A 25,806-nucleotide genomic window follows, 5' to 3' on the forward strand; every position below is an offset into this window, starting at 1 on the left:
GCTGACAAGGTACACATCTGTCGTTCTGCCCCTGAACAGGCAGTTAACCCACTGTTCCTAGGCCGTCATTGAAAATAAGAATTTGACTTGCCTAGTTAAATAAAGGTCAAATTAAATTAAATTAGGGTTTAGTGAGTTTTCCATTTGTCTTTGTGCCAATGTATCTTAAAAGGGCATGACATGTGAAGGAATGTATGTTGTTGTATTGTTGTGTTGTTTGTTCTGTTCTGATACAAATCTCACCAGAATAGGTCTGCTGGATGGTTGGGATGTGGTCTATCTTCCTGATCCTGTGGCTCTGCGATGAAGTTGACAGTGTGATGGGGAGTATAAGCCAATTTGAAAAAATTGTTGTTTCAATATAATGTCTTATTCTCTTTGACATACATTTAGACATTGGTATTAAGAATAATTGGTAAACGTACTAATTTATCATATAGCCAATGCTTGTCTGGATTTCCTGAATCAGAAATGAACTGAGCTAAACTGTTGTTCTGATCTTTCCTCTCTCGAGGTCACAGCCGGTGGCTTAATGCATAAAAGGAATCATTTGCCCACGAGAACAGTGTGAACCTCAAAACCCCCCCTAACTGGCTGAAGAAGAGCGACAAAGGCGTTCAATACCGCCCTGTCCGCACCACTTCAACAGAGAGACCTGAGTCCGAGCCAGCAACCGGTGTACAGCATCCAATCTAAGCTGTTTTTACTCGCTCGTCTTTTCTCTCAGGAGTGTGACAGGAGTCCACATTGAGTGAGCATGGGGAGAAATCTGTTCCAAAGTTCTCTTATGTTGTTGGTATACTGGTTGACAAATGGACAAGACATAATGGGTGGTAAATGTGGTGGTGGCTCAGGTGAGACATTGAAATTGGGACATTATCATGGACATCCACTTTGAACTGTAAAGCTATCTGAAGACAATGACGAAGACGGCAGCAGAATCAGTGCCTGAAGCGTTGGGGGGGAGGCATTGGTCAACAACTGTGCCCAAAATTGATTGTAGAGGTCTACACAGTGTTAAAATAGTAATTTAGATTAAGAATGATGCATTAGGATACTAATCTGTAATTATAATCATGATAAGTTAATACTATAATTATTGGATAATTATGCAGTATGTTAATATAAATGTACATTCTGCCAATGTCGATGTGTGTTGAATTGAGGGTTTTGAGTGATTGGTCCTATCACTGAGCAATGTCATTCTACAATTTGGTTGGAAAATTAATTGGGTTTTGATTATGATTTGAAAACTGAATGATTTTTAAAACTGACGGATTGATTGGTGAATGGGTAGATTGAAACTGATCCTAATCTATGACTTAGTTCCACTACCAAATTACGTTTTTGATGATAGTGATAATAGTTAGGAACTATAGCAGGTATGGTGTTATTAATGGCAGAGAGACTATAGGAGTTGCCTTATAAATAGTGGAATCATGACGTTTGTCTCGGGTCATGTTCATTAGGCACCAAAGGAATACATTTTACTTAAACCAGGAGTCACTACCTGGATTTGTCCAACAAAATATGCTAATTTTAGTTTCTAGAAATAGTTATTTCCACCATGCTGATCCATTGGAGTGTGATAGATAACTAATAACTAATGCTTATTTTATTAAACTCCATTGTTGCATGCACTGCATTATGCATTAAATATTTGATTTTCACTGTCTATGAAGATATAGCCTTGAATCATATAAACTGTATGCATCTTTTGCTTTTCTTCAACTGCTGCCAGTCTTTGAATACAAGTGATTTATGTCATTGTGCTGTGTCTTGTAATTGCTACAAAACAAAATTGTCCCTTCACAGAAAAACAACGATGATAAGGGCAAGGGGGTCTACTAAGCTATCCATTAAGATGGTCATACCAAGTATCATTTAGCTACTTGATTTTGAATTTAAGGACCCATTTAGGTATAATTAATATTTGTAAAGATTGTTATGAAACATTGAATTTGTCCTTACTGCCATTAGCCCATAGAAACACATTGAATAACAGATAGTCAAATAAATAAATAATAAAAGGATGTTTGTTTAAAAGTGTCCGTCTTCTGAGAGATAGGTGGACACCTGCTCGTCAAACATCTCATTCCAAAATCATGGGCATTAATATGGAGTTGCTGCTATATCACCCTCCACTCCTTTGGGAAGGCTTTCCACTAGATGTTGGAACATTGCTGCGAGGACTTGCTTCCATTCAGCCACAAGAGCATTAGTGAGGTTGGGCAAGGATATTGGGCGATTAGGCTTGACCCGCAGTCGGCGATCCAATTCATCCCAAAGGTATTCGATGGGGTTGAGGTCAAGGGCTCTGTGCAGGCCAGTCAAGTCCTTCCACACCGATCTCGATAAACCATTTCTGTATGGACCTCGCTTTGTGCACGGGGGTATTGTCATGCTGAAACAGGAAAGAGCCTTCCCCAAACTGTTGCCAAAGTTGGAAGCACAGAATCATCTAGCATGTCAATGTATAATGTAGCATTACAATTTCCCTTCACTGGAACTAATGGGCCTAGCCTGAACCATGAAAAACAGCACCAGACCATTATTCCTCCTCCACCAAACTTTACAGTTGGCACCATGCAGTCCGGCAGGTAGCGTTCTCCTGGCATCCGCCAAACCCATATTAGTCCATGGGACTGCCAGATGGTGACGCGTGATTCATCACTCCAGAGAACGTGCTTCCACCGCTCCAGTGTCAAATGGTGCAGATTTTTACACAACTCCAGCCGACACTTGGCACTGCACGTGGTGATCTTTTGTGTGCGACTGCTCAGCCATGGAAACCCATTTCATGAAGTTCCCGTTATTGTGCGGACGTTGCATCCAGAGGCAATTTGGAACTTGGTAGTGAAGGCCATTCTAATGCTAATGTTTGTCTATGGAGATTGCATGGCGGTGTGCTCGATTTTATACGCCTGTCAGCAACGAATGTGGCTGAAATAGCTGAATCCACTAATTTGAAGGGGTGTCCACATACTTTTGTTTATATAGTGTATAAGAAAGATCAGGAAATTATTTTTTATTTAGTTTGACCCATATTTCACCAATTTCTTTTGGCACTAAACTTCTTCCATATTTACTTCCATTCATTTTTTAAACTGGTACCGCTACCTTGAGACGAGTCAAATAACCAACATGCACGTGTTCGTGAGAGTCTCGGTGTGTAATCCCAAAACTGCTCGGGAACTGCAGACAGAGGTTGGCAGATCGACAATAGCTACTTCGGAGCAAAACGGAGAAACACCATCGTGTTCTTGAATTTCATATTTTCGTAGAGGGGTTTGGACGCTACAGGAGTTTTCGCGATGTCTCATGGTCTGACAAACACAGCTGTAGCTTGGCCACCTTCCACTGCAGAAGGCCACTATTGGCGGATGCGGTGGATTGAGATGCAGCCCATTCAAAAAACTTAAGACGGATTTTGTTGAGGATTTTTTGATTATGCTAATTAGATTTCCGCGGGTGTAGAGAATAGGTGCCATTTGGGGTGCAGAGAAAGTATATTGAATTGAATGCTCACAGCGTTAGAGGCTGCGATGGCAGCGTCGCCCCCCCTGTCCCCTCCACCGTTGAGCTCTCCTCTCTCCTTGCCGTCCTCCAGCTCCACCGACACGACACCCGGACCCTTCTTTTTCTTCAGCTTGGCCAAGATGGATGACTCCCTCTCTGGGAAGGGAGGCATCTCCTCCAGCACAGTGGCCTGAAGAGGGGGGAGGGAGGGATGTGGTTACAGTTATGACAATGTGACTAAACCAGTCAGAGGTCAGGCCTGTGACCGTATAGCAATGTCCATGACCGTGGTTGAGGTTTACATTTGAAACACTGAACCGTATCTGAACACGGCAAGGTTATGTTGTTGCTGCTCTGTGGCCCGCAGTCAAATCGAAAGGTATTCTACAGTGGCTTCAGAAAGTACTCATAACTCTTGACTTTCTCCACATTTTGTTGTGTTACAGGAACATTTTTACTAAATTAATTCATAACGAAAAGCTGAAATGTCTCGAGCCAATAAGTATTCATACCCTTTGTTATGGCAAGCTTAAATAAAGTTCAGGAGTGAAAATGTGCTTAACAAGTCATAATAAATTGCATGGACCCACTGTGTGCAGTAATAGTGTTTAACATGATTTTTGAATGACTACCTCATCTCTGTACCCCACACAATTATCTGTAAGGTCCCTCAGTTGAGCAGTGAATTTCAAAACAGATTCAAATCACAAAGACCAGGGAGGTTTTCCAATCCCTCGCAATGGCACCTATTGGTAGATGGTAACAATTTTAAAAAGCAGACATTAAATAAATGCATTCTGTTTGCAACAAGGCACTAAAAAATACTGCTAAAATTAGGCAAGTCCATTAACTTTTTATACAGAATAGAAAGTGTAATTTTATGGGTATGCTTGTAATCATTAAGAACTGCAGAGCTTTTCAGGATAAAAAACAGAAACTAAATGGAGCTAAGCACAGGCAAAATCCAAGAGGAAAACCTGTTTGTCTGCTTTCCACCAGACAGGACTAAAACAAACCTAAAACACAATCTACTCAAGAATTGCTTACCAAGAAGACAGTGAATGTTCCTGACCTAGTTACAGTTTTGACTTAAATCTGTTTGAAAATCTAGGACAATACTTTAAAATGGCTGTCTAGAAATGATAAACAATCAATTTGACAGAGCTTGAAGAACTTTGAAAATAATAAAATAGGCAAACAGTGTACAATCCAGGACTGCAAATATCTTAGAGACCTACCCAGAAAGGCTCACAGCTGTTATCGCTGCCCAAGGTGATTCTAAAATGTACTGACTCAGGGGTGTGAAGTGAATACTTATGTAAGTGTGATCTTTCTGTATTTTATTTTATTATTTTCAATACATTTGCAAAGATATCTAAAAGCATGTTTTCACATTGACATTATGGGGAATTGTGTGTAAAGAAAGAGAGAAAATCTATCGAAATAAGTGAAGGGGTATGAATACTTTCCGAAGGCACTGTAAGTGCATATAAAATGGCAACATATTTGACAGTAAACAATAAAAAATAAAGAAGTGAAAGAGATCAGTAAAATAACAAAAACACGTGCAGAGCTGCCTGACACCTCACACTAAATTCTTCCTCTGCTCTGTTGTTCGCTACAGAGAGTCTGAAACTGCTACCGTAGAAGTCGTTTGTATGACTTTAAAATGAAGGGTGTGGTACAAAACAATTTAAATCAGCGATTGGATAGTGTATCAAATCTAACCAGAGGATCAAAATTGATCACGACATCTTGTAGTCCGGCTCTGGCCCAACCCATCAGTTTCTGGGACCAATCAGAACGGTAAGAATGTGTTCACATTCTAGAAATCGTCGGGGAGAGTGGCAAATCCAGACTCATTGTGGAAAAGAAACGTCAGTTGGTCAGAGCGATGTGGATGGGTAGCCAGGCAAGAGCTGTGTGTGCAGTGATAACACTCCCTGGCACAGTCACATATACGACTCTCACACTGGAGACCAGGGTTCAATCCCAGTACCCACCCTTCCAACCTGTCACAAAGTGTCAGAACACCTACAAATATATAGATCTCTTTTTTTGCCGATCAAAAACCCCAAAAGCTCACCAGGACGTCGGTGCTGGCGATGGAGGAGAGCTTGAGGTACTCCACGGCCCTCTGCTGCAGCTCCACGTCTGAGTTCCTGATCTGGCTGTCGGAGCGAAGCACCTCCTGGATCGTGGCCTTGGTCTCGGGGAACAGGTTGATGAACTTGATGTAGGCGGAGAGCAGCAGGGCGCGCGTGGGCACCGAACACAGGTGGAACTTTGAGTGGAGCAGGTTGAACTGGACCAGAGGGCTGGAGAGAGGGATGAGAAAGAGAGAGAGAGAGAGAGAGAGAGAGAGAGAGAGAGAGAGAGAGAGAGAGAGAGAGAGAGAGAGAGAGAGAGAGAGATGGGAGCGGTAAAAGTTCAAATGATCGTGGGAAGAGAGGATGAGAATGGAGGAGAAGAGGGAGAGAAGGATGACAAAAAGGTAGAACCATAAAAAGAAATGAGAAAGATGGGGAAGAAAAACCTGATTAATACATCAGAAAATAAGAGCACCCCGCATATTTGTGTGCGTCTCAGGTTGATGATGTCACTGGTGTGGGAGAGGACACCACTCACCTGGAGCGGGGATCCCCGGCGATGAGGTTTCCAAACTCTCCCAGGATGTACCCCCCCACCTTCACCATGTTCTCATGACAGGCTGGGGCCTGCAGCGCCTGGAGAGGGGGAGGAGGGGGACAGTTAGAAATGTAAGTAATTTGAACAGATTTTATGATAGCCAAATGCTATGGATCTTCAGAGCCGTGTTCAGTAGGCACCAAACAGAAACAAATTACTCAAACGGGGAGGACTTTATAAACATATATATTTTTTTTTAATACATTTTAATAGTTTTAAAAATGTTTTCACCGTAATGTACTCAACCAGGGAATATGATTGAGGAATTTCCAAGCTGAGACAAAAAGAGCACATTGGATCCAGACGTATCCGGCCTGGGGAACCCCTACCTCAAAGACAGTCTTGGCGGCGTAGCCCTGCACGTCATCGCGGTTGATGACAATCTGGATGACGCGGTACCACACCTCCTCACTGACGTAGTCCCCGGCAATGCGGATGAGGTTAAGGATGGTGTCAACATACCATGAGTAGTCCACTGCATACTTTTCTGCCAGGATGGCCACCTTCAACACCTGGGAGAGAAGGGAGCAGAGGTTACACCAGGGGTTCCTAAACCTTTTAGGCCTATGACCCCATTTTGATATCTGAAATTTCTTGCAGCCCCACCCATATGATATTATTTTTTTTTTTTTGAATTTTACCCCCTTTTCTCCCCAATTTTGTGGTATCCAATTGTTGTAGTAGCTACTATCTTGTATCATCGCTACAACTCCCGTACGGGCTCGGGAGAGACGAAGGTTGAAAGTCATGCGTCCTCCGATACACAACCCAACCAAGCCGCACTGCTTCAGCACGCATCCAACCCGGAAGCCAGCCGCACCAATGCGCCGGAGGAAACACCGTGCACCTGGCACAAGGACACCCCTACCGACCTAACCCGGGCGACGCTAGGCCAATTGTGCATCGCCCCACGGACCTCCCGGTCGCGGCCGGTTACGACAGAGCCTGGGCGCGAACCCAGGGACTCTGATGGCACAGCTGGCGCTGCAGTACAGCGCCCTTAACCACTGCGCCACCCGGGAGGCGTGAGGCGTGTATGATATTTTTAAGTACAACAGCCAAGTTGTACGTTTTTATTTGGGGCTATGGCAGTCAATTGAAAAACATTTTCATTTAGATTTTTAAGATTAACCACATTACAATGATTTTGAGACACAAAGACGATACGATAATATATATCTACATATATATTTTTTTAAATTCTGAATTTTATAAATTCTCCCACGACACCATTTTCATATCAGGCGACCCACAGTTTGGGAAACGCTGGGTTACACACTCTTTAACGCAGACACAAACAGAGGCACTCAGAGGGGGAAAACATACAATACACACACACACACACACACAGACGCATACCATCTCCTCTCTGATGGAGTAGTCGGCTGTCTCCAGGTAGCTGAGCATCTCGGCAACTATCTGCTTGGCGTTGCTACGGTCACACATGGCGTAGAGCAGGTCAGCAGCCCTCTGGCGAACACTCACATCCCTTTCAGTCTGAAGAGAAAAAAAGGTAGAAAATGTGTTACAAACACCAAAGTACTTCAAACAAAGTGTTAATCAAAAAAGCAGCGTCTCATCTGAACAGTGTGTGTGTAGCGTGCGTGTGTTTGACAGAGACGGACCTTGAGTGCGTTGATGACGGTCTCGATGTGGGTCTTGACGGCCTCATGGGAGAACTCCGAGCTGGCCAGGGTACACATGCTTTCCAGAGCCAGGTAGCGCAGATTGGTCTCTCTGTGCTGCAAGAACTGACCTAGCTGGTTACAGGCACGCACCAGCAGGTTGGGCTCACTGGAGAGGGGGAGGTAGGAGGGAGAAAAAAAATGAGTAAGCCACACTATAATTGCCATTCTTTAGGTTTAGGATGAGAAAGAGAGAAAGATACAGAGGGAGTAGAAAGAAGAATATACTCTGTGTGTGTGTGTGTGTAAAAGTATTCCACATTTTGTTGTATTACAGGATTGATAAAAAATATTTCTCTCACCAATCTACTAAGAATACCCCATGAAATACAGTATTCCATAAAGTATTCAATACATGTTATTATCACCTTTGGCATCGATTGCATCTGTTAGTCTTTCTGGCTAAGTCTAAGAGCTTTGCACACCTGGATTGTACAACATTTGCACATTATTATTTTTAAAGCTCTGTCAAGTTGGTTGTTGACCACTGCTTGAAAGCCATTTTCAAGTCTTGCCATACATTTCAAGCCAATTTAAGGAAAAACTGAAACAAGGCAACTCAGGAACATTCAATGTCGTTTTGGTAAGCAACTCCAGTATATATTTGGCCTTGTGTATTAGGTTATTGTCCTGCTGAAAGGTGAATGTCTCCAAGTGTCTGTTGGAAAACTGAACCAGGTTTTCGCCTGTGCTAAGCTCTATTCCGTTTAGTTTTATCCCCTCAAAACCTCCTAGTCATTACCAATGACAAGCATACCCATAACATGATGCAGCCACCACCATGTTTGAAAATATGAAGAACAGTACTCAGTAACGGGTTGTGTTTGCCCCTAACATAATGCTTTGTATTCAGGATATAAAGTTAATTTCTTTGCTACATGTTTTTGCAGTTTTACTTTAGTGCCTTATTCCAAAACATGCATCCTTTTGCAATATTTTTTATTCTGTACAGGCATCCTTTTCACTCTGTCAATTAGGTTAATAATTGACAGAGTGAGTCAACAGAGTGAGTCCATGCAACTTATTATGTGACTTGTTAAGCACATTTTTACTCCTGAACTTATTTAGGCTTGACATAACAAAGGTGTTAAATACTTATTGACTCAAGACATTTCATATTGTATTAATTTGTAAAAATGTGTAAAAACATAATTCCACTAGCAAGGCCAGTGACACAATATCTACATTTAATCAATTTTATATTCAGCCTGTAACAACAAAATGTGGAAAAAGTCCAGGGCTGTGAATCCTTTCTGAATGCAATGTATATATGTATATATATATATATGTATATATATATATATGTATATATGTATATATGTATATATGTGTATATATATATATATATATATATATATATATATATATATATATATATATATATATATATATATATATATATATGTATGTATGTATGTATGTATGTATGTATGTATGTATGTATGTATGTATGTATGTATGTATGTATGTATGTATGTATGTATGTATGTATGTATGTATGTATGTATGTATGTATGTATGTATGTATGTATGTATGTATGTATGTATGTATGTATGTATGTATGTATGTATGTATGTATGTATGTATGTATGTATGTATATATATATATATATATATATATATATATATATATATATATATATATATATATATATATATATATATATATATATACATACATACATACACACCGAGTGTACACAACATTAGGAACACCTTCCTAATATTGCACTGCACCCCTTATTGCCCTCAGAACAGCCTTAATTCGTTGGGGCATGGACTCTACAAGGTGTACACTGAGTACACAAAACATTAAAAACACCTGCTCTTTCCATGACAGAGACTGATCAGGTGAAAGCTATGCTCCCTTGATGTCACCTGTTTAAATTGATTTCAAATCAGTGTAAATTAATGGAAGTAGACAGGTTAAAGAAGGATTAATAAGCCTTGAGACAATTCAGACATGGATTGTGTGCCATTTGGAGGGTGAATGGGCAACTGGGTATGGTAGTAGGTGCCTGCCGATTGGCGCAGTGGTCGAAGGTACTGCATGGCAGTGTTAGCTGTGCCACTAGAGACTCTGGGTTCGAGTCCAGGCTCTGTCTCAGGCAACCGCGACCGGGAGACCCATGGGGTTGCGCACAATTGGCCAAGCCTCGTCCAGGTTAGGGGAGGGTTTGGCCGGCAGGGAGGCCCATGTCCCATTGCGCACTAGTGACTCCTGTGGCGGGCCGGGCGCAGTGCACGCTGACACGGTTGCCAGGTGCACGGTGCGGGCTGGCTTCTGGGTTAAGTGGGCATTGTGTCAAGAAGCAGTGCGGCTTGGTTGGGTTGTGTTTCGGAGGAAGCGAGGCTCTCAACCATCGCCTCTCTCGAGTCCGTACGAGAGTTGCAGCGATGAGACAAGACTAACTACCAATTGGATACCACAAAATTGGGGAGAAAAAGGGGTAAAAGTAACCCAAAAAAAAGAATAACTGCAACGCTGCTGGGTTTTTCACACTTAACAGTTTCCCGTTTGCATCAACAATTGTCCAACACCTAAAGGACAACCAGCCAACTTCACACAACACGGGCCAGCATCCCTGTGGAAAGCTTTCGACACATTGTAGAGTCCCATGCCCCAAAGAATTGAGGCTGTTCTGAGTGCAACTCAATATTAGGAAAGTGTTCCAAATGTTTGGTATATATGCACATACTGAACAAAAATATAAATACAACATGTAAAGTATTGGTCCATGTTTCATGAGCTGAAAGATCCCAGACATTTTCCATACGCACTAAAAGCTTATTTCTCTCAAATTTTGTACACAAATTTGTTTACATCCCTGTTAATGAGCATTTCTACTTTGACAAGATCATCCATCCACCTGACAGGTGTGGCATATCAAGAAGCTGATTAACCAGCATGATCATTACACAGGTGCATCTTGTGCTGGGGACACTAAAAGGCCCCTCTAAAATGTGCAGCTTTGTCACACAACACAATGCCACAGATGTCTCAACTTGAGGGAGCGTCCAATCGGCATGCTGGCTACAGGAATATCCACAAGAGCTGTTGCCAGAGAATTTAATGTACATTTCTCTACGAAAAGACACCTCTGTCATTTTAGGCAATTCGGCAGAACGTCCAAACGGCCTCACAATTGCAGACCACGTGTAACCACGTCGAGTGGGCAAAATGTTTGCTGATGTAAACTTTGTGAACAGAATGCCCCATGATGGCGGTGGGGTTATGGTATGGGCAGGCATAAGCTACAGACAATGAACATAATTGCATTTTATCAATGGCAATTTGAATACACAGAGATACCATGACAAGAACCTGAGGCCCATTGTCATGCCATTCATTCGCTGCCATCACCTCATTTTTTTCAGCATGATAATGCACGGATGGTGCAAGGATCTGTACACAATTTCTGGAAGCTGAAAATGTCCCAGTTCTGCCATGGCCTGCATACTCAAACATGTCACCCATTGAGCATATTTGGGATGCTCTGAATAGACCCCCCAATATACAACTTCGCACAGTCATTGAAGAGGAGTGGGACAACATTCCACATACCAGAATCAACAGCCTGATCAACTATACGCGAAGGAGATATGTCACGCTGCATGAGGCAAATGGTGGTCACATCCAATAGTGACTGGTTTTCTGATCCCCACCCTTTCTTTTTAAGGTATCTGTGACCAACATATGCATATCTGTATTCCCAGTCATGTGAAATCCATAGATTATGGCCTAATGAATTTTTTATTTTTTATTTTTTTACATTTTCTGATTTCCTTACATGAACTGTAACTCATTAAAATCTTTGAAATTGTTGCATGTTGCGTTTATATTTTTGTTTAGTGTATATGAGCGAGAGAAATATACAGAGATACTGAAAAAGGGAGAGAAAAAGAGAGCGAGAAGAAGAAAGACCCCTAGAGTGACAGACAGCCTCCTCACCTGTCGTAGTGGATGATGAGTGAGATAGCCTCGAACAGGATGGCGTTCTTGGCGTTGGAGTGCTGCACCTTTTTGGACTTGGGTGGTTCCTGGGCCTTGTTCAGGATGGTCTCCAGACACTCCACCAGGCGGCCCTTCACGGCGCCATCCTCTGGGGGGGGGTAGCACTGCAGCAGGCGCAGCAGTTTACAGGACAGCCATGGGGCCGGGACAAAGTAGTAGGTGTAGTCCTGCAGGTCAGTGGAGGCTGACGACACAATCTGGAGGAGAAAGGGAGGAGATGGGTTGAAATCCAGGGGATAGAGACAATGAGGCAAAGGAAGGATGGATCGCTGGACTGACATACATGATTTTATAGGTATACATGCACACGTGCGCAGACACACACACACACCCTGCTCAGACGAGAAACAGCCAGGGACACACAGGTTTTGAACTCATCTGGGTTCTTCGAGCTGAGACAGGTGATGAGGGAGATGGCTGCCGTGACAACACCCTGCGAGAGAGAGACACACGCTCATCATCAGAAACAACAGTAACACCTAAAAGGCATAAACCTCAACCTTACAGTCTCAATGAAGTCAGTAATTACGTTCCAATATCCATACCAGCATACCACTTAAAAAAACATATCCAATGCCTTGCTTCATACTAAGAAAGCACCCTGAGAGGGGATGTTAGCAAACGGATGCATAAGGTTTTCAGGGGAAATGGAAAAAAGCCTGTAACGCAACTTCCGCTTTTGTACATTAACAAGGCGACACTCCATCTAACTCCTCCACATTTTCTGGATTGTTTGAACAGTGCAGAAGAACCTCCCGTGACATTTATTTTTTTCTCATCAAGACCAGTATCTGAGGCATCTATTTTCAGGCATTTATGCCTGCTACGTTGGTTACTCTGGCTTCGTTTGGAAAAAATCTGAATTGGGCTGCCTGTGTAAACACATTCTAGACTAGTGTGGATAATGTAACAGAGCTATTTAGCTAGCACACCTACGGCCTGGAAGATAAATGCACTAGCACACCTGATTCAACCTGATAAATCAGGGGTGTATTCCTTAGTGTAGCAAACCGCTTTACAATGGAAAACGTTTTGAAACGAACGCAAACGTTTCTAATTAGACAATTCAGTTTAGTCGCTCCCCGTCTTCATTGTTTGCTTCCTAGGTGAATACACCCCAGGTGTGCTAGCGTTAGGCTGGAGCAGAAATGTATAGCCTGTCTCTCACCATGTGCTGGTCGTTGAGGAGGTGCACCACCCGGGAGGTCCACTCCCCCATCAGAACCAGGTCTGGGGAGGCCTTGTACAGACGCAGAAGACACAGGGCAGCAGACTGCTTCACACTGTCCATGGTGTCCCTGGCAATCACATCACAAATAGCACAATGCTCACTATAAAGGGCTACCAGTCTCCAACATCTCTGGACCTGGAAATATAGTCTATGCCGCAGATTTTGTATAATCACGCTGTTACAGCAAATTAATACAAAGAAAATCATGTCCTCAGTCCCCCTCCCCCATTTGCTTCTCCGGTCTCCTCACCCTCCCTTCCACTACCCCCCTCTCCCCTTCTCCATCCCCTCCATTCTTACCCGGCCACCAGAATGCGTGGTATCTCTCCAGCGAAGGCCTCTGCCATCTCACGGCTGCCCACGTTGGCGATGCAGTGCAGGGCCAGGCACATGAAGGTAGGGTTGCGGCTAGACAGGTCGTTCTTGATGGCGTTGTTGATGAGGCGGATCAACTCGCTGTTGCTGTTCACCAGCACCGAGATGAACAGGTAGCCCTGGGAGGGGAGCGAGAGGGAGAAGAGAGAGATCAGTCAATCATATTTTATTTGTATAGCCTTTTTACAACAACATTTTACACAAAGTGGTTCACAGTAACCCGACAAGCAGTGGCAAGGAAAAATTTGTTAATTCCTAAAAGGAAGAAACCTTGAGAGGAACCAGTAGGGAGTGATGGCAGGACGCCTTGTGCAGGGTTCATTACCTCCCTGCCGTTCGTCTGTGTCACTTTCATGTGGCTGAGACGGAGTAGGCCATCATTACGATACAGTCTCACCGCCTGAACCGTGGCTGCCTGCCACTTCCTCTCACATCATATTCATTCCATAACACACTCATTCCTGTATACAGTGTATTCGGAATGTATTCAGACCCCTTTATACTCTTTCCACACTTTGTTACGTTACAGCCCTATTCTAAAATGGATTTAAAAAAATAAAAATTAAATCCTCAGCAATCTACACACAATACCCATAATGAAAGTGAAAAACAGTTTGTTTCTTTTTACAAATGTAGTAAAAAAACAGAAATACCTTATTTACATAAGACCCTTTGCTATGAGACACGAAATAGAGCACAGGTGCATCCTGTATTAATTTATCATCTTGAGATGTTTCTACAACTTGATTGGAGTCCGCCATTGGTAACTTCAATTGATTGGGCATGATTTGGAAAGGCACACACCTATCCCACAGTTGACAGTGCATGTTAGAGGAAAAACCAAGCCATGATGTCAAAGGAAACCTGGCACCATCCCTACGGTGAACCATGGTGGTGGCAGCATCATGCCGTGGGAATGTATTTCAGTGGCAGGGACTGGGAGACTAGTCAGGATCGAAAGAAAGATGAACGGAGCGAAGTACAGAGAGATCCTTGACGGAAATTCAGGACGCTCAGGACCTCAGACTTGGGCGAAGGTTCGCCTTCCAACAGGACAACGACCCTAAGCACACAGCCAGGACAATGTAGGAGTGGCTTCAGGAGAAGTCTCAATGTCCTTGAGTGGCCCAACCAGAGCCTGGACTTGAACCGGATCAAATATCTCTGGAGAGACCTGATAGCTGTGCAGCAACACTCCCCCTCCAACCTGACAGAGATTGAGAGGATCTACAGAGGAGAATGGGAGAAACTATCCAAATACAGGTGGGCCAAACTCGATGCTGTAATCGCTGCCAAAGGTGCTTCAAAAAAGTACTGAGTAAAGGGTCTGAATACTTATGTAAATGTCATGTGTACTTACATTTTTCCAAAACCGGTCTTTCGATTTGACATTATGGGGTATTGTGTGTAGACAAAACATAACAAAATGTCGAAAATTGTGGAAAGATACAATCAATTTGTTCCCAAATGTGTTAATAGAATAAAGTATTTTTACCTATCTATTCACCCATCTATCCATTCCCCATCCCTCTCTTCATTAGCCAGACATCCTCTCCTCAGACAGAAAACACTCTCAGCCATTACACAGCAGAATAAGCTGCAAATAACCTGTTGAGCAGTAGCATAGAAAGACAGGCCCCAGAATGTTTGGAGTGTATTGTGACTGTAGGCTAATGTACTCTAATGCTAAATATGGTCCTGACTGAGTGAATTGCTATGCTGTTAGGGGGCCTAATGCTCGTCTCCTGTGTCTCTATGGCTATGTCCCAATTCTCCACTATTTTCCAGAAATGAGCACTTGCACACTCCTCGTCATTGATTTAAAAGCTTGGAATTGGTGTAAGAATTGGCTGGAGGGGAGTTTCCACCACTGTCAAATCCATGTGAGAATGTATGCAATTGCACACTTCGGGAGAAGGATAGCGAATTGGGACTTGTTTCTAATGCTGTCAAGGGGAGTGATCCCAAAGCCATAACGGCTAGCAGAGTCATATATTTAGAGAGTTAGAGAATCCAATGAATTTATCAATTTAATATTCAAAAGGCGCAAACATAGCAGAACTCTATGGCTCTGACAGCTAGTAGCTTCCCACTGGCTGCCACTTAATGTACATTCTACTTTGATGAGGGTGAGAAAGATCAATAGCAATTCATTTGTAGTGATTGCTATCACAGGCATACGAAACGCTGTCACTTGAATGACAGCGTGTTAGGGGCCTACGTACAGTGCCTTGCAAAAGTATTCACCACCTTGGCGTTTTTTCTATTTTGTTTCATTACAACCTGTAATATACATTTAATTTATTTTGATTTCATGTAATGGACATACAGAATATAGTCCAAATTGGTGAAGTGAAAAAAATTACTTGTTTCAAAAAATGATAAATAAAAAAAATGAAGTGGTGTGTGCATACAGTGAGCACCATAATTCACTGGACAGTGAGCATTTTTTTGTTACTTTGGTTCTGTATTCTAGCACTTTGAATTTAAAAGGAAGCAATGGCAATGAGAGTCAAAGTGAAGACTGTCAGCTTTAATTTGAGGGTATTTTCATACATATCGGATGAACCGTTTAGAAATGACAGCAACTTTTGTACATGGTCCCCCCATTTTAAGGTACAATAAGCATTTGTTGAATTGGCTTCACAGCTGTGTGTCGTTAGGCAGGTGTATTCATTTGTGTCGTTAGTGAATGCAGGAGAGCTGATGATGAATAGTATGTATTCTAGACTTTGCTATTGCCTTTGGAGGTTGTTGTTGGGGTGTGACAATATGAGGAAGACAGCAGTGTCGATGCAAATGAAGCTGGCCGTCATAAGGCTCAGAAATGAAAATCAATCAATCAGGAACATTGCAAAAACCCTGGGCATGCCCAAGTCACCGGTGAACTCAATTATGTCAAAAGACCCGGTAGACTGAGGAAGACCACTGTAGTGGATGACCGGAGAATACGCTCTATGGTGAAGAACCCCCCCCCCCCCCCCCCCCCTGGAGGGATGCAGGTGCAGATGTGTCAAAGTCTACCATACGTAGAAGACTACACCAGCAGGACTACAGAGGGTACACTACAAGATGCAAACCACTGATAAGCCTGAAGAACAGAAAGGCATTTCATCATTAAGACCTTTAGGATGTCTGGAGGGTGTCTATAGGATGTCTATAATGTCTGGAGGGTGAAAATCCAAAAACATTCTCTTTTGCTCAGAGTATTATTTATATCACCTCCCATGTCTGATATCTTAACTTTCTCTATGCCACAAAATCTAATGGTAGAAATGTCAAGTTTTTGTCATTAAAAATGTACTGCGACTGGATAATCCCTGTTGTTTTTCCTGATTGAACTTTTATGTTCACTAATTCTCTGTTTGAGAGAGCGGGAGGTTTTACCGACATAGCAGAGCCCACATGGACATTTAATAATGTAAATAACATGGTTGGTAGAACATGTAATGATGTCATTTATTTGGAACAGTTGTCCTGTGTGTGGGTGGCAGAAATATTCACACTTCATCATATTGTTGCACTGTGCGCATCCTCTGCATTTATAGCTACCATTTGGTAGCTTGACACCAGGCCATCCACCAAAAGTCGTCGCCTCACTGTGCGTGCAGATGCACTCACACCTGCCTGCTGCCATTCCTGAGCAAGGTCTGTACTGGTGATGCCCCGATCCCGCAGCTGAATCAACTTTAGGAGATGGTCCTGGCGCTTGCTGGACTTTGGGTGCCCTGAAGCCTTCTAAACAACAATTGAACCGCTCTCCTTGAAGTTCTTGATGATGCGATAAATGGTTGATTTAGGTGCAATCTTACTGGCAGCAATATCCTTGCCTGTGAAGACCTTTTTGTGCAATGCAATGATGATGGCATGTGTTTCCTTGCAGGTAACCATGGTTTACAGAGGAAGAACAATGACACCCTCCTTTTGAAGCTTTCAGTATGTTATTCAAACTCAATCAGCATGACAGAGTGATCTCCAGCCTTGTCCTCGTCAACACTTACACCTGTGTTAACGAAAGAATCACTGACATGTCAGCTGGTCCTTTTGTGCCAGGGCTGAAATGCAGTGGAAATGTTTTTTTGCAGTTCATTTGCATGGCGAAGAGGAACATTGCAATGAATTGCAATTCATCTGATCACTCTTCAAACGCAAACTGCCATCATACAAACTGAGGCAGCAGACTGAAAATTAATTTGTATCATTCTCAAAACTTTTGGCAACGACTGTACATATGTGGATATCAAAATATGTTTTAATTTCAACGGTTTTCTGCAAGGGTGCCAATATTGTTGGCCACGACTGTATATAGGCTATTTCAAATCATATTGAAATCAATTGAGTTCTATTTTGCGACAAGGCTACTGTCTAATTTTAAGTCTCAACGTGTTTCATGATGTGACCAATTTGTGATTTAGTGCATCATTATATGGTAAGCATAATTAAGTGCCTCATAGCCTACTTGCAGTCATACAGTTGAAGTCAGAAGTTTACATACATCTTAGCCAAATACATTTAAACTCAGTTTCACAATTCCTGACATTTAATCCTAGTGAAGATTCCCTGTCTAAGGTCAGTTAGGAACCCCACTTTATTTTAAATTATTGAAATGTCAGAATATTAGTAGAGAGAATGATTTATTTCAGCTTTTATTTCTTTCATCACATTCCCAATGGGTCAGAAGTTTGCATACACTCAATTAGTATTTGGTAGCATTGCCTTTAAATTGTTTATATTGGGTCGGGTAGCCTTCCACAAGCTTCCCACAATAAGTTGGGTGAATTTTGGCCCATTCCTCCTGACAGAGCTGGTGTAACCGAGTCAGGTTTGTAGGCCTCCATGCTCACACAGGCTTTTTCAGTTCTGCCCACAAATGTTCTATAGGATTGAGGTCAGGGCTTTGTGATGGCCACTCCAATACCTTGATTTTGTTGTCCTTAAGCCATTTTGCCACAACTTTGGAAGTATGCTTGGGTTCATTGTCCATTCGGAACACCCATTTGCAACCAAGCTTTAACTTCCTGACTGATGTCAATGTGAATACATTGAAGCCATCTCAATTTTCCACCCTCATGATGCCATCTATTTTGTGAAGTGCACCAGTCCCTCCTGCAGCAAAGCACCCCCACAACATGATGCTGCCACCCCCGTGCTTCAGGTTTGGGATGGTGTTCTTCGGCTTGCAAACCTCCCCCTTTTCCCTCCAAACATAATGATGGTCATTATGGCCAAACATTTCTATTTTTGTTTCATCAGACCAGAGGACATTTCTCCAAAATGTACGATCTTTGTCTCTCATGTGAAGTTGCAAACCGTAGTCTGGCTTTTATATGGCGGTTTTGGAGCAGTGGCTTCTTACTTGCTGAGCGGCCTTTCAGGTTAGGTTGATATAGGACTCATTTTACTGTGGATATTAGATACTTTTGCATCTGTTTCCTCCAGCATCTTCACAAGGTCCTTTGCTGTTGTTCTGGGATTGATTTGCACTTTCAGCACCAAAGTACATTCATCTCTAGGAGACAGAACGCGTCTCCTTCCTGAGCAGTATGACGGCTGCATGGTCCCATGGTGTTTATACTTGCGTACTATTGTTTGTACAGATGAACGTGGTACCTTCAGGTGTTTGGAAATTGCTCCCAAGGATGAACCAGATTTCTGAGGTCTTGGCAGATTTATTTTGATTTCCCAATGATGTCAGGCAAAGAGGCACTGAGTTTGAAGGAAGGCCTTGAAATACATCCACACCTCCAATTGACTCAAATGATGTCAATTAGCAAAACAATAAAAGAAAATTAAAAGAGCGTAGCGCTGCTTTTCCTTCGATCCTATTAGTATCGACACATGGTCTGACAACGCAGTTAGAGAAGGTTCTCTATACGTGCTTGTTTGGGAAACACTTAAAAAGTTGGCTTGTAAATAACAATTGCATTTGGTAGGATCATCGTAATGCTTAAGTTACATCGCAACTGGGAAATGAGGGCCACAGCCTTATGGGCCCTGGTCAAAAGTTGCGCACTACAAACGGAAATAGGGTACCGTTTGAGATAGGGATGTGACAAATGGGCAATTTTTCTTAACGTTTACATTTATTTTTTTCTGTTAATCTTTCAGAAAATTCATACAATCCCACATGAATTCACAATGCAGATGGTCTACATCGCGCTTCCCGTTGGAGAGAGAAAATGTTATAATTTATGCTGCTGGAGCTCTTGCTATTTAAAAAAAAAAAAAAAAAAAAACTATTTAACTAGGCAAGTCAGTTAAGAACAAATTCTCATTTTCAATGACGGCCTGTTCTGGGGCAGAACGACAGATTTGTACCTTGTCAGCTGGGGGATTTGAACTTGCAACCTTTTGGTTACTAGTCCAACGCTCTAACCACTAGGCTACCCTGCCACCCCTATTCACAAGAGCGGCACGTGTAGCTTGTTGTTGCTGTTGTCATACAAATCATCAAACCGGCGACTCGATGGAAGACTGAATTAAAATGACAGAACTAAAAGTTAAAAGGCCAGGCTACAACACCAAGAGCCAACAGATAGGCTGCTATTTACTGTACGATTCAGAAGGGGAGAAAGTGCACAGTTCAAGTTATCTAGTCTCAATTCGGTCTAAGGCACTGCATTAGTGCTAGAGGCGTCACTACAGACCCAGGTTCGATTCCAGGCTGTATCACAACCGGCCGTGATTGGGAGTCCCATAGGGTGGCGCACAATTGCCCCAGTGTCGTCCGCGTTAGGGTTTGGCCGGTCTAGGCCGTCATTGTAAATCAGAATTTATTCTTAACTGACTTGCCTAGTTAAATAAAAGGTTAAATAAAAAATAAGATGATTGGTTTCGTGTAGCTCAGTTGGTAGAGCATGGCGTTTGCAACACCAGTATGGACCAGTACAAAAATGTATGCACTCACTACGGCAGCAGTTGTGAAAAAAGGATTGCGGGAGAATTTCTAAAAATTTGAAAAAAATTGTGTTTTTATACATGCATAACAGTGCATTTGGAACGTATTCAGACCCCTTGACTCATTCCACATTTTGTTACGTCACAGCCTTACTCTAAAATTGATGAAATTGTTTTCCCCCCTAAATCTACACACAATACCCCCATAACGACAAAGCAAAAACAGGTTTCAGAAATGTTCTCAAATTTGTATAAATGTAAAAACGAAAATATCACATTTACACACAGTACCAGTCAAAAGTCTGATCACTGACTCATTCAAGGGTTTTTCTTTATTTTAACGATTTTCTACATTGTGGAATAATAATGAAGATATCACAACTATGAAATAACACATATGGAATCATGTAGTAACCAAAAAAGGTTTAAACAAATCATAACATATTTGAGATTCTTCAAAGTAGCAACCCTTTGCCTTGATGACAGCTTTGCACAATCTTGGCATTCTCTCAACCAGCTTCACCTGGAATGCTTTACCAACAGTCTTGAAGGAGTTCCCACATAAGCTAAGAACTTGTTGGCTGCTTTTAATGCCATCTTCCATAAACCACCCCTACCTTGTCACAACATAACTGACTGACTCAAACGCATTAAAGAAAGAAATTACACAAATGTACTTTTAACAAGGAACACCTGTTAATTGAAATGCATTCCAGGAGACTACCTCGTGAAGCTGGTTTTGAGAATACCAAGAGGATGCAAAGCTGTCAAGGCAAAAGGTGGCTACTTTGAACAATCTCAAACATAAACAAAAATATATTTTAACACTTTTTTGGTTACTACATGATTCCATGTGTTATGTCATAGTTTTGATGTCTTCACTATTAATCTACAAACCAGAAAATAGTACAAATAAAGAAACACCCTGGAATGAAAAGGTGTCAACTTTGACTGGTACTGTATGTAACGGGGAATTGATAGACACTAACAATTAAGGCAAACAATTCACACAATGTAGTTACAATACAATGAATGTGCATAAATTGGCAGGAGAGCGCGCATTCTGGAGAGAGACGTGCCTTGTGCATTTTAGCCACACTGACCTTCTTGGACTGTGCCATCCATGCGGCCTCTGCAATGGATTAGTCTCAGCCTCTGCAATGGATTAGTTCACTGAGATTGGGCGCGAATCAGACAGGTGTCTCGAGTGCCATAACAAAAAAAGACATATATATATTTGTTACTGGTCAACTAACAAAACAAGTATCAGTTGACCAACAGCGTATCAACCAAACAATCGACACGCCGACTAATTGGGGTCATCCCTAAAACATTCACACCCCTAATTTGTTTTGTCTTAAGGTGCATTGGAGTTCCTCCACCAAATGCTGAAAAGGCATGATATAATCATTTCAATTCTATCCCCCTGAACCTAGGTTGTGTTAGAGTGAATAGATTATATGATTTCTTACTGTAAACAGAGGCGAGTCTTCACAGTATTTTTCTATGTGAACATTCCACAATGTTGTACCCTACTGAATGTGCAATGTGGCCTTGTAAAAATACTACGTACCGTATTGCATGCCTTCCTTTTTCCTCAAGGAAACCACTAATCTGACATGGCAAGAGTGAATGTGTGGTTTCCACAACATTATCAAGGAAGGAAAGGAAGGGAGGAAGGAGGATGCATTTTCAAAGTATTCAAACCAGACCAAAGGCTACCATTGTGAAAGAGTTTGTACTGAAACAGGCCCTGTCAGGTCAACCTTAGACCTAAATATTTGTATATACCCCAATAGTCATACAGACATATTTAAGACTACTTATAAGTCTTTGCTCTGGCAATTGAATGTTCCGGAATATCTGATCACAAAAGCAGAGCTTGGCGTTCAAATGAATGACACTAAGTTCAATGATCTGTTGTACTGCAAATATAGACAGACAAGACTAGGACCCCAGAATTGGTTTAGTAAATGCATCAGTGTATTTTTTGTATCAACATTGAAAGAACAGTTTAACCTTTTGCGTTCAGGGGGCGTTTTTGGCACACAAAAAAATTACCCATTTGAAACTGCCTATTTCTCAGTCCCAGAAACTAGAATATGCATATAAAACACTCTAAAGTTTCCAAAACTGTCAAAATATTGTCTGTGAGTATAACAGAACTGATATTGCAGGTGGAAATCTGAGGAAAATCCAATCAGGAAGTGCCTCTTATTTTGAAACATCTCTGTTCCTATGTATGCCTATCCTCCATTTTAAGGGATATAAACCAGATTCCTTTTTCTATGGCTTCCCTAAGGTGTCAACAGTCTTTAGACATAGTTTCAGGCTTTTATTTTGAAAAATGAGCGAGAAAGATCACATTGCGTAAGTGGATAGGCGGGGGCTCTCAGAGTGAGTTTTGTGCAACAGAGTAAAGCGGTCATTGTTTCTCCCTGTCCTATTGAAAAACCTACACTCCCAGTTGATACATTATCGAATATATTTTAAAAACAACCTGAGGATTGATTATAAAAAACGTTTGACATGTTTCTGTGGACATTATGGATATTATTTGGAATTTGTGTCTGCGTTGTCGTGACCGCTCTTTCCTGTGGATTTTTGAACATAACGTGACAAACAAACGGAGGTATTTTGGGTATAAAAATAATCTTTATGGAACAAAAGGAACATTTGTTGTGTAACTGGGAGTCTCGTGAGTGAAAACATCCAAAGATCATCAAAGGTAAACGGTTAATTTGATTGCTTTTCTGATTTTCGTGACCAAGCTTCCTGATGCTAACTGTACATAATGCTATGCTAAGCTATCAATAAACTTACACAAACGCTTGGATTGCTTTCGCTGTAAAGCATAATTTCAAAATCTGAGACGACAGGTGGATTAACAAAAGGCTAAACTGTGTTTTGCAATATTGCACTTGTGATTTCATGAATATGAATATTTTATGTCATATTATATGACTTTGGTGCTATGCAATTCAGCAGCTGATGACAATTATCCCGCTTAAGGGATGGGTAGCATCAAGAAGTTAAGAGAAAAAGAAAAACAGTAGCAGGCAACCAGTACAAACTACTGACAAAAAACAGACACTGGGATACCATGATACAGACAGACATAGACAATGAGAAATGGAGTGCCACAAACTGAAAATACAGACAACCAAACACAGACAGAACACACACATTGTTCATTCATACAAAGTTCGGTGCTCTCTCACATACACACTTCACTTACGATCTGTTTCTCTGTGTACTTGTTGGAGCTGAGCAGGTTGACAGCCTCCATGTGTCCAAAGTCGATGTCATGTCCCAGCAGGAAGATGAAGAGCAGCTTGCAGACATACTTCTTCTTACTATAGCCATCCAGTGCCTTATCCCCCTTGAACTTGGAGCGGATGTTGGCCAGCTCCTTATTGATCCGCTTGATCTCTGCCTCCTTGCTCTTACCTGGGGAAGAAGTGCAGCCCTTTTAGTTTGGATTAACGTTTTAATACTTTATTGCCATACCAACCAAAGATGTAAGGAATTAGATTTAATGCGGCTCTTAAAAAAAGGGACAAAAAGATACACATATACATACCAGGGATCAACATTCAGGTACATTTATTTACTATCAAATGAGAGACAAACTTATCACACAAGTCAGAGTAATACTAAATCTTGAATCACTTATTAATAAGGGAGCAGGTCAACACAACGCACACATATAAAGTGAATCAATTGAGTGCGCTACAATAATGATGGCTGGTCAACGAAACACCCTCAGATGATTCATTGAGAGCCGTGAGACAAAAAGTACAAAAGGTATTTTATAGCCAAGATACACCCCTTTCAACCTACATGACGAACAACAGATGTACAGAATGGGTCACAAGGTTAAGATTTGTATGAAAGACACGTATATTTCACAGCAGACAGTATCTGCTGTAAAAACAGTTATCTTTGTGTAGAGACCAGGGTCTGGGGTCATCTCTCCCTGGTACCATATAGAACAGAAACATTAACTTATGCTCTGGAATGCGGTCTCTTTAGGTTTTATCACCCAAATGACACCCTGTTTAGTCGACTGGTTGATTGTTTAGTCAATTGTTTTGTCGATAGGCTGTTGGTCGACCAAGATCTCTTTAGTTGAGCAGGTGCAAATTGTTAGATCTTTTTTTATTGGGCAAAAAAAATACATTGGTATGATTTGTCTCTTTGGTCTAATCCATTGCTGAGGCCACGGGGACGGCAGTCACTCGAAGACATGTGATACTGAAATTGTATATGGTTATTAAGCAAAAATAATCGTGCAACACTAATCAATCTAATATTATTTTAGAACAAATGATCTTTCTCCCGCTGTTGGATACGGTTGCAGTTTGTGGTTCTGTAACATATTCTTCAGTATACCGTAGAATTGCTGCCTTTCCTTATGTTGTTAGGTGCATAATATCAAAGTTACCCAACATATTAGGATTGAAAACAATGCGATGGAGGCAGCAGTAGCAGAGACGAAGAAACAGACCTCGCCTTAGCTTAATTGTCTAAGAAAACTCAGGAAACAAATTGAAATTAGGTCTATAAATAATAGCCTAACTGTTAAATCATCCATAAACAAGTGTATTCGGAAAGTACAACTTCCCTTTTTCCACATTTTGTTACATTACAGCCTTATTCTAAAATGGATAAAACTTTTTCTCCTCATTGATCTACACACAATACTCCATAATGACAAAGTGAAAACAGTTTCTTAGAAAGGTTTGCAAATGTATTACAAAATAAAACAGAAATAACTTTTATTAACATAAGTATTCAGGCCCTTTGCTATAATACTCTAAATTGAGCTCAGGTGCATCGTGTTTCCATTTATCATCCTTGAGATGTTTCTACAACTTGGAGTCCACCTGTGGTAAATTCAATTGATTGGACAGGATTTGGAAGGCACACACCCATCTATATAAATAAAGTCCCACAGTTGACAGTGCATATCAGAGCAAAGGATTGTGTCAAGGCACAGATCTGGGTACCAAAACATTTCTGCATTATTGATGGACACAGTGACCTTCATCATTCTTAAATGGAAGAAGTTTGGAACCACCAAGACTCTTCCTAGAGCTGGCCGACCGACCAAACTGAGCAATTGGGAAAGAAGGACCTTGGTCCTTGACCAAGAACCCGATGGTGACTGACAGAGCTCCTCTGTGGAGATGGGAGAACCATCCAGAAGGACAACCATCGCTGCAGCACTCCCCCAAATCAGGCCTTTTATGGTAGAGTGGCCAGACAGAAGCAACTCCTTAGTAAAAGGAACGACAGCCCGCTTGGAGTTTACCAAAAGGCACCCAAAAGACTCTCAGACCATGAGAAACAAGATTCTCTGGCCTGAAGAAACGAAAATCTGGTGGAAACC

General features: G+C 41.7%; 1 protein-coding gene across 3 annotated transcripts in view; it reads right to left on the minus strand.

Moving 5' to 3' along the window:
- Positions 1–25,806, minus strand: part of LOC139406881 (AP-2 complex subunit alpha-2-like) — a 60,650-nt gene that overhangs the window by 16,203 nt on the left and 18,641 nt on the right. For all 3 annotated transcript variants that reach the window (XM_071150007.1, XM_071150006.1, XM_071150005.1), the window contains exons 2-12: positions 23,650–23,861; positions 13,440–13,633; positions 13,077–13,206; positions 12,240–12,341; positions 11,846–12,105; positions 7,833–8,001; positions 7,567–7,704; positions 6,537–6,719; positions 6,148–6,245; positions 5,606–5,837; positions 3,530–3,709 (exon numbers count right to left, since the gene is read on the minus strand). In XM_071150007.1, the coding sequence (XP_071006108.1) occupies positions 3,530–3,709; positions 5,606–5,837; positions 6,148–6,245; positions 6,537–6,719; positions 7,567–7,704; positions 7,833–8,001; positions 11,846–12,105; positions 12,240–12,341; positions 13,077–13,206; positions 13,440–13,633; positions 23,650–23,861 (1,898 nt within the window). The remainder of the gene's footprint in view (positions 1–3,529; positions 3,710–5,605; positions 5,838–6,147; positions 6,246–6,536; positions 6,720–7,566; positions 7,705–7,832; positions 8,002–11,845; positions 12,106–12,239; positions 12,342–13,076; positions 13,207–13,439; positions 13,634–23,649; positions 23,862–25,806) is intronic.

The sequence above is a fragment of the Oncorhynchus clarkii genome, chromosome 4, assembly GCF_045791955.1.
Source record: "Oncorhynchus clarkii lewisi isolate Uvic-CL-2024 chromosome 4, UVic_Ocla_1.0, whole genome shotgun sequence".
NCBI classification, from domain to species: Eukaryota; Metazoa; Chordata; class Actinopteri; order Salmoniformes; family Salmonidae; genus Oncorhynchus; species Oncorhynchus clarkii.